The sequence below is a fragment of the Rhodamnia argentea genome, chromosome 7, assembly GCF_020921035.1.
Source record: "Rhodamnia argentea isolate NSW1041297 chromosome 7, ASM2092103v1, whole genome shotgun sequence".
In the NCBI taxonomy this organism is placed as follows: Eukaryota; Viridiplantae; Streptophyta; class Magnoliopsida; order Myrtales; family Myrtaceae; genus Rhodamnia; species Rhodamnia argentea.
The window spans coordinates 10,063,460-10,078,851 of record NC_063156.1 but is presented as its reverse complement, the minus strand read 5'-3'; the positions used below and the strand labels follow the sequence as shown (position 1 = coordinate 10,078,851).

The 15,392-nt window shown below is 36.4% G+C and overlaps 2 protein-coding genes across 3 annotated transcripts in view; both read left to right on the top strand.

Annotated features, from left to right (window-relative positions):
- Positions 1-15,392, top strand: part of LOC115737776 (probable mediator of RNA polymerase II transcription subunit 26b) — a 111,951-nt gene that overhangs the window by 18,145 nt on the left and 78,414 nt on the right. The window lies entirely within an intron of this gene.
- Positions 1,040-12,115, top strand: LOC115737675 (stomatal closure-related actin-binding protein 3-like). Of its 2 annotated transcripts, none has more exons than XM_048281702.1 (13): positions 1,040-1,173; positions 2,356-2,655; positions 2,946-3,074; positions 4,028-4,120; positions 4,407-4,547; positions 5,375-5,443; positions 6,029-6,112; positions 9,040-9,220; positions 10,475-10,591; positions 10,794-10,846; positions 11,023-11,157; positions 11,447-11,593; positions 11,779-12,115. In XM_048281702.1, exons 2-13 carry the CDS (start codon positions 2,374-2,376, stop codon positions 11,809-11,811), a joined length of 1,464 nt encoding a protein of 487 aa, XP_048137659.1. In that variant the 5' UTR covers positions 1,040-1,173; positions 2,356-2,373; the 3' UTR covers positions 11,812-12,115. The 2 variants fall into 2 exon arrangements, with proteins under 2 accessions (XP_048137659.1, XP_030525799.1); XM_030669939.2 differs by having other exon boundaries at positions 10,788-10,846.

Genomic DNA, 15,392 nt, shown 5'->3' with positions numbered 1-15,392 from the left:
GGATTTTCTTACAAAACCAACCCCAAAAAAGAAAAAAAAAATCTACGCAAGTAAAAAAAATAATCTTGTAATAATTATGCTCACATAATTTATATGTTATTTATATGCATATTATCTATTCCGACTTACTAATTTGAGTTATCGGACATTCTATCACGATGTTAGAGCCAGGTTCAATTTTCCATGTCATTTCCTACTCTGCTTGTAAGTGAAATGGGCTCCATTTATCGTTTTAGAATGTATCTGTTTTTTTTTTTATAGGACTTTGCTAGCATAACATCTTTTGGATGACTGTGAGAATCGTAGTATGTTGTAAGTCGCAAATTCTTAAAAAAGTGAATCCTGATTTTATCAATTCATTTTCTTGTGATTCAAAACAAACCGTTAATCTTATATTCACCTAAATACTGTTATGCTAGTAAAATTCTACAGTGATCCAAAGACTGTTCTTCATATACGTGTATTGTCTCTCCACTTTATAATATTATTCTCTTTTAGAGTCTCCATTAGGAATTAATTTTTCACGCAAGCACCATCCATCTCACGTTAACTCGGGTTGCCGTTGCCGTGGCCGTGACTTAAGCTTTATTATTATGTCAATATCGTCCTAGCTGTAAAACAAGTCAATTCAGCTTTTCGCAATTTTCTCACTTTTTTTTTATTTCTATTTTTTTTTTTTTTTTTGGCCTGGTTGAGCAGAGGGAGGGGAGGATCATGATGGTGTGTGAAAAGAAAAAGAGGAACCGGAACATCTGTGCTCTGCCCCCCCCCTCTCTCTCTCTCTCTCTCTCTCTCACTCATGTTGTTGCAAGAAGGAGAAGAGAGGCAGACATTGGAAGTCAGAGAGACTGAGCAGAGAAGAGAGATAGAGATAGAGATAGAGAGAGAGAGAGAGTGGCCCTGCTTTTCTTTTTCTCTCTCTTCTTTTGTTTTTTGGGCCATTTTAAAAGGGGAAAAGCTGAAGCAACATTCCTCAGATTCCTCTCTTCGCCATCATCACCGTTTCTCCCTCCCTCCCTCCCTCTCTCTCTCTCTCTCTCTCTCTCTCTCTCCTTCTCCTTTCATATGCTGTCTGAGCTTTTGGGAAGAGACGGGCGGAGTTTTTGCTCGTAGCAGCATTTGCCTGAGGCTCGGCTCGGAGCTTCCGCTCCTTCGTCAGGCATTGCTGCGGTGGTGAGTTTTGCAAGTTCTGTGATTTCGACGTTCTATGTGTAGTAGCCGCATTGCGTTTTCTTCATTTCTAACTATCTGCTTTCCTTTTCTGGCTCATTTGTCGGTGGGGGCTTGTAATCCGAAGCTTTTCTGCTATCAAATTGCTCTCTCTCTCTTTTTTTTTTTTTGGCCCCTCTCGTTTGCAGTTACGTGACATGGTCACATGCTACTGCTTCATTTGCGAATTTTGTCCGTGATTTACGTTTCGCACTGAGAGCTCTTGCTTTCGTATTTCGTTGAACATGGTTGTAAATTACTCTAGTTGGGACGTATCCCTGCTTTATAATTTGTGTGAGAGCTTTTTACTGGTTCGTTTTCTGGCTCTGGAATTGCTTAATGTACAAGAGAGAACTCGACCAGATTGTTTAGGACAGTCTATTCATGGGAAAACAAACCACTTCTTTTGAATTACTTTTGGGAATTTTCTTGGGATGTATCTTCGACGGCGGAGATGATCATGTTCTGTTTTTTTTTTTTTTTTTTTTGGGTCCTTTTTTTAATTTATGAGTATTTTTGTCATTTGGTTCTTCCTCTTCTTTCTAAACAATGCATGCGACTGGGCGCATCAATCTCCGGAAAATCCGGTAGATTTGGAAGCCTATTTGGTGCTTTAATGTTGATATATGTTCATAAATGAGGAGATTCAGCTTTTCGGTGAAAGTTACTATTGTGGGCGGAATTTAGTCTGTTCTCTTCTGGTATTGCCATACTTGAAAAGTGAGATCTTATCTTAAAATTACTGATCTGGTGCTACTGGTTCCTGTTAAATCTGATATTCTAACAGCTAGCCCCAGCTAATTGATACCCATTTCTCCTGTATGAACTCTCTTTCGTTTCTTTTCTTTTTTCATTTTTAATGTCCCCGGCTGCTTCATTCTTTACCTCTCTTCATGGTGATTTCAAGATTCTTTTGTGATCTCGATTCACTGGAGCTTTACACAACCAGCTTGATAATCCTTCAACTGGAGTGTCTAGCATGGCCAGCTTGATTATCCTTGGTTTTGGCAATAGTATCTAGATATTCCTGGATTAGGAACTTCACTCACTATATTCTTTTCCTCAAATTTTTGGTTCTCTGTTCAATCCGATTTTACCCAGTTTTGTTCTCTTGCTCTTTGATCTAAAAATCTTGCTCTCTTTGAGCAGAGAATTGTCTGAAGGATGACGAAAGTGAGCCCTGACCTTGGTAGCATGGGGTCTCAAGAAGTTCTGGCAGTGTCAGCGGATGTTAGCTTTGCTTCTGATTGCTTTCCTAAGTACAAGTTAGGTCCAGATAATCAGGTTTTGGAAGAGCCAAAGGATGATAATAAAGGTCCACCCTTGAAGGAAGTCGTGGAACGAGAAACTGCCCAGTTGTCAGAGCAACATAAGCGCCTCTCAGTTCGTGACCTTGCCAGTAAATTTGATAAAAACTTGGCTGCTGCAGCTAAATTGTCTAATGAGGTATCTAATTCTACCATTTTTCTGAACTTTGTACTCAATACATATAAAAGTTGTCCAAATTCAATCATATTAATCAATGTGATACAGTAAATAGACCTTTGATTAACCATGCCCCAAATTTATCCTAGTAGTCGTATTAGCCATATTCTGTTGGAGTTCACCATGTAAAGAAACTCGAATTGGTTTGTTTTGCTTGGTTTTCTGCGAAGTCTCCTCTTTTTTTTATCCCGTCTTGGAAATTGATCAATTTTTCAGAGAGTTAATGTCAATAAACTTTTGCTGTATATCAGGCGAAACTGAGAGAAGTTGCTTCTTTGGAGGGTCACGTGCTCCTAAAGAAGCTTAGAGATGCATTGGAATCATTAAGGGGCCGGTTAACTGGGCAAAACAAGGAGGATGTAGAGAAAGCCATCTCAATGGTTAGTTCTTATGCCGACTGTCCATGTGTTGCTTGAACTCCCTTATTCCATGACCTGATGGACTAGCTCTGTTCCTGGTTCCTCTGGTTGAGCCAATGCAATTTGGATTGTAATTGTATATGACTGTTCAGTGCACTGAAGGATAGCCATATTTACTTAAGTATGAAAAACCATGGTATTGCAGCAACGTTGACGTAGAGCAAAGGCCATGTTCTTGTCCTTCTTCCTCTCTTTTTTTGTTTTTGTTTTTTCAATTTTTAAATCAGTAAACCTTCATTGAACTGACTCTTTTTGTCGAACAAGTATCAATTACCTGTTCGATTTTTTTTTTCTTTAACCGGATGCTTTAAAAGGGCAGGTATTCATGATACGCCTAAGCAGTCTGGCTTTGGACATTTGGAATCACAACAGAGAACCAGTATTCTATTCTCTGTTCTTTCTTCTGTCTCTACTTTATAACTTGATCTGTTAATGTAATTCATCCCGTACACAAAAAGTAGCTGGACCTCTATTTTGCTGTTAGCTTTATCAGATGAATCTGAACAGGCATGCATGTGACCAGGTTTACCTGCCTTGCAAGTTGAAATACATTGAATCACAAGAATTACCAGTTAGTTTCTGAGGGTCTTTTATGCACTCTGTTCAGTATCATCTCTAGTTCCACATCTCTCCTTTTGCCATGTTCTTTAGGTGAGGAATATTTTTCTTCACTATTGAGTGCTTAGCTGTCTCTTTAGTGAGATTAGCCATTTTTGCTGTCTTGTCACATATGTTGAGCCGGGAATTCATCATCATCATTCTATGACGAAGGAATGCTTCTCATGTGTCTCGACTTCTTCTCTATGAACTAGATACTTTATGTAATGGGTATGAATGTCCTATAATGGCTATCTTCCTGAGAACATATGTTTCAGCATAATTACTGAGTTTTTTGGACTCTGATTGCCTCACAGGTGGAAGCTTTAGCAGTCAAGTTGACTCAAAAAGAAGGAGAGCTAATCCAAGAAAAGTTCGAAGTGAAGAAGCTTGTAAACTTCCTCAAACAGGTAAGCTAATGCTAGAGAAACTCGAGGACAGTCTTATGGCAAAAGATGGTGCCAATGATAGATTGAAGATATATTCTTGAAACACTATCCAAGCTAGCTTTCATTGTAGTGAGATAAATTAGAAACTTAGCCTCGTTCACCATTCTTTTTTGTACTTATATGTGACCGTAGACGTTGTTCCTGGAATTTCAGTATGGTATCTGCACTTGCAAAGTGTCTCAAGTGAAGTTTCTGTAATCTCTTTAGTAGGAATGTCCTTTTTCTCATTTGTGCTCTTCATATGCAGGCTTCTGAAGATGCTAAGAAGCTTGTTAGCCAAGAAAATTCCTTTGCTTGTGCTGAAATTGAGAGTGCTAGAGCAGTTGTACAGCGATTTGGGGAGGCCCTTGAAGAGGAAGAAAGAAACTCCCAAACATCCAAAAAACAGGTACCGAGTTTGATGCTTTATTGTTATTAAGCAATAACAGCCCATCAAGCTTATATTGTTATGACAAAACATAGGTTTATTGGCATATGTAAAAATTTTGCATTATCTGGATCGACTCGTAATAAAAATGGAAATGAGGAGTTTTTCTCACCCTCTTTCAACTTTACTTCCTTCTATTTTACTTCATGGTGGGCAATGGTTTCCCCCACCTGAGTGGCACAGTGGTGGTGAGCCTGAGACAGAAAATAGAGTTAAACTCCCTCATCCTGGAAGCTTTTCGAATTTGCTGTGGCAAACTGACAAAATTTCTCCAACCATCTCCAAACCACATGAACAAACTCTGCATTACTTGATAAATATTCTCTCTCTCTCTCTCTCTCTCTCTCTCTCTCTCCAGTCGTCACATACTATCTTATTGTTAGTTTAAACATGATCTAATCATGTCTTCAAGTTTGGCTATTAGAGGCAAATGACAATAGACCAATTTAGTCAACCTTTATCTATAATTTCTGACCCAAACTTTCTTTTTTCCTTCTATTAACTTCCTGGCTTTAATAACTGCTCCTATAAAGTACATGTCTTGCTTATGGTAATCTCTCTCAGTGAAAGGGCTATATAATACCTGATGAATTGCATTTCTGTTGGACTCTAGCTTACACTTCAAGGGTGCTTGGTGATCCTAATGCATCACTGAAAATTCCCAATTTGCATCTTTGGTGACTCATGGTTTAAAATGCAACAAAAACATGCTCAGCCGTGTTTGTTTATCTGGTGATGTGGTAAAACCTAACACTCATAGTAATGCTTGTGTTCTTTGGTTGTTATAGGACGTGGAAGAATTGCTGCGGGAGGTTCAAGAGGCCAGAAGAATCAAATTGCTGCACCAGCCGAGCAAGGTGCGTTATCATTGTCTCCTACGTTTCCAGTAGCAAACATAATTTCCTTAACGTGCATTATTAGAGTTACTTTGTAGCACATCCTTGGAAATTATTATTGATTATGGAAAAGTGAGGGCAATTCCAAGATTTAATTGTTTTGAAAAGATAATCCATCAAAGAATCTTTTCGTTTGCAAGAGGTTCTGTTGCCTGTCATTATTCGCAGGTAAGTTAACCCAATTACTTATTAGTTCTCACTAAGGGTATACGCATGAATTATCATAAAGAAAGGCCATCCTTACAACCTCAGAATGCGACCTTCTAGTAGCGTGCTTGCCTATGCCATGAATGTTGTTGGCTGATAAATCGGCCCCAAATCAATGGTGCTCCTTTTGCATACGTTTAACTCATCGGAATGAAACCAAACGAGTAAGTAAATTCATCCGTGATGAGTTCAAATGACATAGTACCCTTGATTTGCCTAAATGAGTGAAGTCGCTTCTCTCTACAGCAGACGAATTGAATTACAACTTGCACTTGGCGCATACTGTAGAGTTCTTGTCATAGAGACTTTGCTTCAGGAGGAACATATGCTTTTGTGCAGGTGATGGATATGGAACACGAGCTTCGTGCACTCCGACTTCAGATTCGAGAGAAATCCATATTTTCCTTTAAGCTTCAAAAAGAGGTTCGTCAATTATCAGTACGTTACATAAGGGCAGATGTTTTTCAAATCCAGCATATTAGAAGTGATATGGATTCACTAGTTTTTCGCTTCTGATATTATACTTGTCTTTCTATTGTTATGAAGTAAATTCATGACTAGAGAGCAAAATGAACAGATAAAATAAGTGGTAATAGTCATGCCCCCGGAGAATTGGCTATAAAAGCGATTTTGGTTATTTCGACACATTATCCATGAAAAGCTAATGTTTTTGAAAGCAAAGTTAGGCTACCAGGAAAGGATTAATGATTCATGTAGATGACCCCACACAAGTCTCCGAGTCTCCATGTCGTCAAAATCTTTTTGAAGTTGTGTGTTGACAGGACCAAAATCAACCCTTTGATTCGATGTATGAACACTAGTTGAGAGACCAAAACTATAGTGATGCCTGTGTTTAGTGACTCGGACTGGTTGGAAATTTTTACAAAGCAGAAGTTTTTTAACCTTCTCTTCACTTTGTATTGCAACAGAAGGGCCTGCCCATTGCAGCGGAGAAAATTAAATTTTCTTTGGAATTCTTCTTTTAGCAAAAAGATTATTCTTATCTTTCTTTAATATTGAATGAGTTTGTCGATATTTATCATGATTAAAGATAAAAAAATGCGGCACATTTTACTTAATTTCTTTTTAAGATAAATATGCCTCTCATGCTATGTGATCTTATTAGATTGTGTCAATATAGCACATTACATTTTAGCTTTTCCTCTTACAAAATAAAAATAAACTTTTTCGAGACATTTGATAACTTATGCAAGTATTTCTATAGAAAAATAGCTATTTCTTTCCATATTGTGTTAGATTCGATTAAAAAAGCGATGAACCTATAACTTTATACTCTTACAATAAAAGATGAATGCATACATAACACAAGTCAACTCAAGAAGATGTAGGGATACGTGTACTAAAAGTCCAAAAACTTGTGTGAAAGTACAATTGAGTTCTAAAAATTGTCAAATTGGTGCGATTAAGTCCTTTTGTCAGCACTTAAAATTTGACTAACAGAAAATGCTAACGTGGCATCCTTTATGCAAATCATATTTAAATCAGATTAAAAATCTAAAAAGAAAAGCTAATTTAAAAAAAAAAAAAATCCAAAAAAAGGAAGAGAATGAAAGGCTTGTTGTTGGGGCGCCGCTGCTGCCAGCCATCGCCAGAGGGGCCAGCAACCTCCACCGGCCCCGGGTGAGGGTGATTGGCCCTCGCCAAGCTCGAGGCCTCACCAGCCTAGGTGCCCCCGGCCCTTACCCGGGGTGAGGCCTCGTCGAAGGCGGCCATGGTCGCCAGCCCTAAGTGAGGGCCGACGTCTCCCTTGCTCGAGCCTGGTGAGGGTTGCTCGCTTGTCCCCTTCGGTGATGGGTGGTGGCGGCAGCGGCGGCTCCCCACCTATGAGTCTACTACTGTCTTTTTTGTTTTTTTCAGTTTTTTTTTAATACAAGGTTTTGCTTTTCTCTTAATCTAATTTAAATAAGACTTGAATGACAAATAATAATTAATGCCACGTCGGAGAGTGAAATAAAAATGTCACGTCAGCATTTTCCGTTAGTCAAATTGACATGTTAACGAAAGGATTTGATTGCACAAATTTGATAAGTATTAGGACTTAATTGCACTTTTTGAAAGTTTAAATACTCAATTGCACTTTTGCGACAAGTTTTAGGACTTCTGCATTTATCCCAAATAATTATACTTTTACAGAAAGACATTTATATGATTCAATGAGAAAAACTAAAGTGAACTGATTTGGTGAAGGGAACTAAATTTTATTGGCGAATTCATTCATTGTTTTGCTGATATTTGTTGATTAGCCTAAATTTTTTTCTTTAGTTTGGTACAATCAACTAATTTAATCAGAGAAAATCAATTATAGTAATTTAAAATAATTTCTACAAAAAATACAAGCTTTATCTTCATATTCAGATAAAATGATAAACTAATAAATATACACTTAATTGTTAGCTGTGTTAAGAGAGATAAAAAAATTGACAGGTGGCACACCTCTTCTGTACACACCCCTTAGTGGAATACATATTCATTGGGATAGAGGTTATTGTGGCAACAATATTGAATTATTCTTTTTTCATGATACTAAATTTGATTTGTCATGTAAGAAATGCATTCAAGAAATTTGAAGTTTTTGTCATATTTGGATTCAATTGCAAGATATTTTAAAAAAATTGAAAACCATAAAAGATACATGAGTGAATTGATTTGGAAATGTATAATAAACTAATTACAATCCTACACTCAAAGAAAAGTTGGGAAACAAAGAAAAAAAAAGATTAATATATCTTTGATTAGATTAAGAAAAATAAAGAGGAAACTAAAAATGAGGAAAAAATTGTAGGAAATATTATGTTTGTTGAAACAAAAAGAAAATAAAAAAAAAACAATTTTACAAAGAAATAGTAAAGAAGAAAAGAACGAAATTATAAAAATAAAGAGGTCCAGCTCGAACCTTGAGGCGTATAATCTGCCACTCCCAAATTAGAAAAGTGGTCCAGCTCCAACCAGGCCACCTCACGCTTAACTACTTTTTTTCGCAAGCTATTTATATATAAGCAATCATAGGACCGGACTGTCCAACCACAAAATGACACGTGACACATTAGGGTTGGACACTCGAGAGCTTTCATCTTGATACGCCACTTTAGTGTTCTTAAAGATTTCTTCTGGGTGACTGTTCACATTGTATGAGTTAGGCTCTGGCACAAATTTGCAGCCACTGGCATTGTGGTTTTTGGCACTTGGGTATCTTCCATAGTGGATGCTGTACTCTTGTTGGTGATTTACATGACTAATCCATTAGTATGCATCTTTTTAATTAGTCTAGTCTTTTGCTCTTCCTGTTGATTAGGTGTTCTCTTGAGCTAATCTCAGCCGTTCTCTTACAGCTGACCATGAGCAAGAGAGCTGAAGAGAACAGATCTCGTCTATATATATTAGATGGTTGTGAGGCTCTCGGGTCAACTCTACGGGTCCGTCCTTGTGCAGATAATGCTCCAGCACTTTGCAAGTGTTCCATTCAGTGGTTTCGCACATCTTTTGATGGAAGCCAAAGAGATGCCATTTCAGGTAACCTTTTTAATATATAATTCACTTCAAGTCTTACTACGCATAACCTTTCTCTAGTTCGCTGGCACTCTTGGTTTTGTTCGTGTAATGCTACATGGTTTCCAAGTATAATAATGGCTGGAGGACGGAAGGCTCTGTCCTGCAATCCATGAAGTCTACCATATGCATTCTGATCATGTGTGTTGAGGGTGTGTGGGACCTGATAGATTGTCTCTTTAATATTGTGTGTTTACATTTGCATTATTATTTCCATGCGGATATTTTGTTGACCCTGCAAACGTGATGGAGCAGAAACCGTTCTGTCTAGTGTTGGAATTCATGAATTATTTTCTGATTAACTATGATGTTTTGTAAGGAAATTTTGAATTGCGATGATGTCGAAGTTTGGTCCCTGTATTTGCATGAAGGAATAATTTCAAGTAGAATATCAACGATGTTGTGGTTGATGAACTATTGTGTGTTTATTTAGACATAAAAGCCAGAACCTCCTATGAAAAATTAAAACTTTACAAGATAATCTGTAGCAGTTGCAGTATGCGAAAGGTTCGATCTCTGAGAATTGGATGCCAAGGTTTATCACATCTCTGGTGAAGGAAATTATCCACTTTTATCATTTGATGCTTTTCAAGTCCCCAAAGCCTCGAGTGCAGAGATAGACTGGTGTATAGTTGCAAACTGAAAATAATAACTTCCAGCTGATGATTGCTAAATGCTTGCATCATGTAGATTTATTATTGACAAAAGCAATTAACAAAGAAAGTGTTGCTGTCACAAAGCAAACTGGTTTACAGTAAGGAAAAAGAAGAAACGTGCTTCTTCTATGGATGTTATCGATCAGAAACAAAAATTTCTTCACCGTAGACTTTGCCTTTGCAAGTTCAATGGTCAGTCTCGTTAAGCACACTTCTTCAGGGAGAAAACAATTGAAAGGGGCTGTTTGGCATGTGCGAAAACACAAATTATGCGAGCTTGCCTTCTTGAAAGCTTCTGATAATTGTATATTTCCAATCTGTCCCATCAACGATCTTTGTGAAGATTAATGGGCCTGCACTAGCCGGACACTGAGTTCTCTTACTCACTCATGCATGCTTCATCTATCTGATGATTTTATGCTTTTCTGACCTACAATCAAATTTGATCAAGGCTTCAAAATTCCGCACCTTATCGAGTTTAGCTTCTGCAATGAATTTAGTAACTTGCTCTACCCAGAAAATTAAAAAAACATTAAGTAGTTTCTGCAATTATTCCCCTCAGGTGCCAACTCACCAAGCTATGCTCCTGAACCCTTGGATGTCGGACGAATCTTAGAAGCTGAAATAATATTAAATGGTAACAAAGATTACGTGGCAACCATCGGTCCCATCGATCCTGGTAGGTTTACACTCACCATACTCGAATAAAGTGCTTTATTATGATTTATTCTTCTACAAGCTTTGACATGGTTCTCTACTTCTCATGCTGCTCTATCTTTCTTGGTATTTTTGAAAAGATTGAAAAGCTTAACAGTTAATGCTGTGGCTGGCTGCTCAATAATGATTGTCCTCTGAAGCCGATTGAATTTCTAAAGTTGCAGGATTGGAAAGCCATATAGAGACATTGATGCGGAAATCCAATGCTGATTTTACTGTATGTTATCTCACTCCTTATCCAGAGTGTATGATGATATCAATGTTGGTTCTACTTTTACATATAAGTAAACATTTTTCCATCTCAAGCAGTATGATTGTTGGAAGATACTACTCCCTTTACATTTCCTGTCTTCTTGAGAAGGTGAGTCGGTTAATTTTCACTCTGTCATGCAGGTAACTATTTCTCAGATGAATGGTCAAGATCATCAATCGCATTCATCTCATACGTTTCATGTGGGGAGAACAAGGATAAAGCTTTTCAGGGGATGGATGACAAAGGCCAGAGACATATACTCGACATCAATGCAGGTACATGCATGGATGGGTCAATAGCATGCAATTGAAATCTACAAGAAGAATAATGTTCTGTTTTCTCTAGTTAAGAATTTCCTGGATAGGCATCAATTGGGTGCAATAATAACGAGAATCGAGTTACTCTTTAACAAGAGAGACGATCTATAAGTTCCATGAGGTTTATCCACTGAACCAGCTAAAAACTCCAACTAAGAGTGCAGTAATCTCAATACCTATCTCCATTGTATGTGAAGCAGTTTCAACTCAATATGCATATCTCATTCTTCATCTTTTTCAAATCCAGTTATGTGGAGTCAGAAGCGATAGCAGTGTGGCAGCCAAGGGATTATTTTGGCAACCAAGAGAAAAGTCGTTTGTATTAACCTTCGAATCGGAGTGGGACAGAAACGCAGCTATAATGCTCGCAAGAAAATATGCCCTAGATGGCAATGTATGTACTCTGCCCTGGTTGCACTTGATACATAACTTTCCCTTTTCCATTTCACTGCAAGTATCTTTCCTGCAAAAGCCTCTTCTTTCACTGCTGCTTTAATCACTTAATGCCAGGTTTAACCATATCCAGTCTTCATTTCGAGGTGTTTGTATTTCAACTTAGAATTTCTTCCTGATCAACAGGTTATGCTTGGTGGACCAGATGATCATCTCTGAAGCTCCGCCTCACTGACTGAAATTCTTTTTAAAGTGTGAGTATGATCAGTTTTTTTAAGTAGGTTTAGTAGCGTGCATGGGTCTGATTATCATGGAAAAGACCAAATGTGTTCGCGATTCCCCTTTTTTCTTTTCCTTTTCTATTTCCCTGAGCAACCATGGGTGTTTGCTGCAAAGGGTTGTGCTTCGCTAATCGTCTCGTGTGGTTTTAGGCGTCGTTTTTTCCTCCCGCCTAATCATCTGATGTAACATGGTTTTGGGTGTATAGTGATTGATTTGTATCGGCAAAATGCTTGTTTGAGTTTATATGCGCTTGAAGAAACATTCTTGCTGCGAAACGATAATCCTCCCCCAATCCGTCTGATCTTAAAGCTGAGAGCCGACTATATAATCATATGAATATGATGTATGTGGAGAACCGATGCACTAGTTCTGTCTGGTGAGTTCCTAATCGCTAACGAAGCGATTAGGATTTCTTACTACCTCGCACTATGCTATCTATTACTCATCTCTCTTCTCTTTTTCAACTCAGTATTTCTCCATTTAAGATGTAACTCCTTTACTGGAAAATTATCCAAAATGTCTTAAATTTATTGCACAACAACCAGTTTAGTTTTAAATCTTTCAATGTGTCCACTTAGTTTTAAACCTTTTTACAATTTGTCAATTCAGTTCTAGAGTCTTAAACCTTTTGAGGATTTATCAAATTAGTCATAAATTTTTTAACAATAATTTAGTCATCCGGCACTGTCGATTGAAAATTGCTGATGTTGCTATCTAGTTAGCGTTGATTGTCGTGAAAATATTTTTATTTCTTAATAGTGTTTTTGAATTTTTTGGAATTTTTCTTTTCTTTTGTTCTTTCCTTTTTCTTTTGGCCGGTTGCAGGCCATTAATTGCCAGCGAGCCTTTCTTGGCCAAGGTTGGTGAGGTTGACCTTGCTGACCCTCGCCTCTAGCTAATCGTTTATCGCCGAGGCCTGCAATCGGCTAGAGGAAGAAGGCCAGAGAAAAAAAGAAAGAAAAAAATTCAAAAAGTTTATCATAAAATAAAAAAATGTAAAAAATTCTTCACATCAGCACTCGACCATACTATGTAGGATGGTTGATGCTGACTAGATCGCCACATCAACGATTTCCTACTAAAATCGTTCAAAAAGATTAAATTGACAAATCGTTAAAAAGTTTGTAATTGAATTGGCAAATTATTAAAATGTTTAGAATTAAATTGGCACAATTGAAAGGTTTATGAATAAATTGGTGTAAGATTTTCAGACAATTCCCCCTATATATGTTGAGAAATCTTCTTTTATCTTTACTTCCACAACACTATAGCATAAATTTATTGGTTAAAAGCCAGGGTTAATGTCAACTATATAATGATTATACTATAAATATTGATGACATAGTCTTGTGCCAATTTTTTTTGGGGTCCAAAGGCCCATGAAATTTGACTTAGTGGTATAGGAGGGGCTTATGTGCAAGAATAGAAAAAGGGTTAATACTATGAAAAATCTTAAATTGGTATGCTAGATCAATTTTTTCTTATCACAAGAAACTCCAAATTGGTACACGTACGACAAATTTATCCCAAATTATTTTTTTGACCACTGAAAATCCTAGATTGGTACACTTGTGATAAATTTATCCCAAACTAGTACACTTGTGACAAATTACCCTGTTTTTATTTTTCGTTAAATTTTACTATTAAATTATTGATTTGGATGACATGTGTCAATTGATAGGTATACCAGTTCGGGGTTTTGTCCTTTGGTTGTCACAGATGCATCAATTTGATATTTTTCGTGGTATTAACTCAATTTGATGGAAACTAACAAAAGATAAATTTATCATATGCGCATCAGTTTGAAATTTTTGGAGGTCAAAAAATTTATTTTTGAATGAATTTATCGCAGATGTACTCGTTTGAATTTTTTTGGTCAAAAAGATAGTTTTGGATAAATTTATCACATGTGTACCAGTTTGGGGCTTATTGTAATAAAAAATATGGTTTGAAGTAAATTTGTCATAAGTGTACCAATTTAAAGTTTTTCGTGATATTAACTCTAGAAAAAAAATAGAAGTTTGTTTGGGGCCAAAGAATGCAATAAGGAGAATTCATATGAATGGAAATTCTCTATGCATGTCGATATAAATTAGATTAAAATGCCCTATCGATCTAGTTTGATTTCTATATAAATCCATTTCACTTCATTTCTTTGAGAGATAGGGTTGCTTTGAACAATATGATATTTGTCGCGACCTAAAAATTTAGAAAATTTCCAGGCTAATGGATTATCAGGTTAATTATTAAACTAACCTAACTCGGACTCTCCCAAGTCCATACCAAATCGCAACTTAAGGTTCAATTGATTAACATGCAATATATTTTAATTTTGGAGCCGCCACTAATCATTTATGGTAGGTCGATTAGAAACCTAAATAAAATAGCGGGAGAACTATTTTATTCTTACGAACCAGAGATTAAGAATTCGGGGACTTGATTACGCTAGATTACTCTAACGCCCTTTCGGTACCATTTTATTTCATGAAAAATCATTTGAGAAGGCAACATTAATTGATTTTAACCTAAGTCGCTAACAAAGGTTATCATGAGAATGCGCAATCAATTAATGAACATCCAGAAGTTAATATAATCAAGGGAGCATGCGCCACACAAAATTATTTTTTTATTTTCGATTTTTATATGAATGCATGAAAGACTATACTACATATGATGCAATGTCGTGATGCAAATGCAAGACTAAGTTAAATGACGTGCAAAAGATGACATGCAAATGAAAATTGACGTATGAATTAATTAAAATTTTAAATATGCAATTTTAAACTAATGCAACAAGATATGCTTATAGTTTAATTAAATTGATTACGTGATGTTGGAATCAATTAAATTAACCTAAGCATTCAATTCTACGTGCAATGCAAACTAACATGCAACCTATATGACATGGTGTGAGATGACATAGCAAAGATGAATGACGTGGCATGGATGACGTGGCAAAGATGAATTTTTTTATTTTCGGATGAATTTATTTCCTAAAATAGAACTATGCCAAAACAATTTTTATCTTGTATATTTTAGAGTTTACATTAAACTAAACCCTAATATATTAAAGACAAATTATTTTAAACATGAGATTCTATCTAAACATGCAATTTCTACCCTAAAATGCAATCTAACCTAATTATTTACAAGAAAAAGATTAGTTATGCAATGATCTACATGATGCTATTTTTGAAAAGATATGTAATTTTCAAATATGGAAAGTGAATGAATACAATTTTTAGAATTTTCGAGATTGGATCACGCGACGGATATATTCTAAAAATATGACAATCAAACAATTCAAATCAAATTAGGAAAGTGAATATGCCAATCAATGTCAATCAAGAAAGTGGATACATCAATCAAGTTTTGAAATATTTCGCGGATATTTGAGTCAATCTTTAATTCGTAATCCTACGATTAACGATCTTGCCTAATCGAGTATTCCATCAATAATCTTAAAGATGGACATTCTCGATTATGTGACAAGTTGCGGATTAGGAAAGAAAATTTTC

Excerpts from the sequence above, each read along its gene's own strand:
- LOC115737675 (XM_030669939.2), top strand. The coding sequence starts at position 2,374 with ATGACGAAAGTGAGCCCTGACCTTGGTAGCATGGGGTCTCAAGAAGTT. Across the intron at positions 4,548-5,374 it reads CCCAAACATCCAAAAAACAG|GACGTGGAAGAATTGCTGCG; the intron begins GTACCGAGTTTG and ends TGGTTGTTATAG. Across the intron at positions 6,113-9,039 it reads CCTTTAAGCTTCAAAAAGAG|CTGACCATGAGCAAGAGAGC; the intron begins GTTCGTCAATTA and ends GTTCTCTTACAG.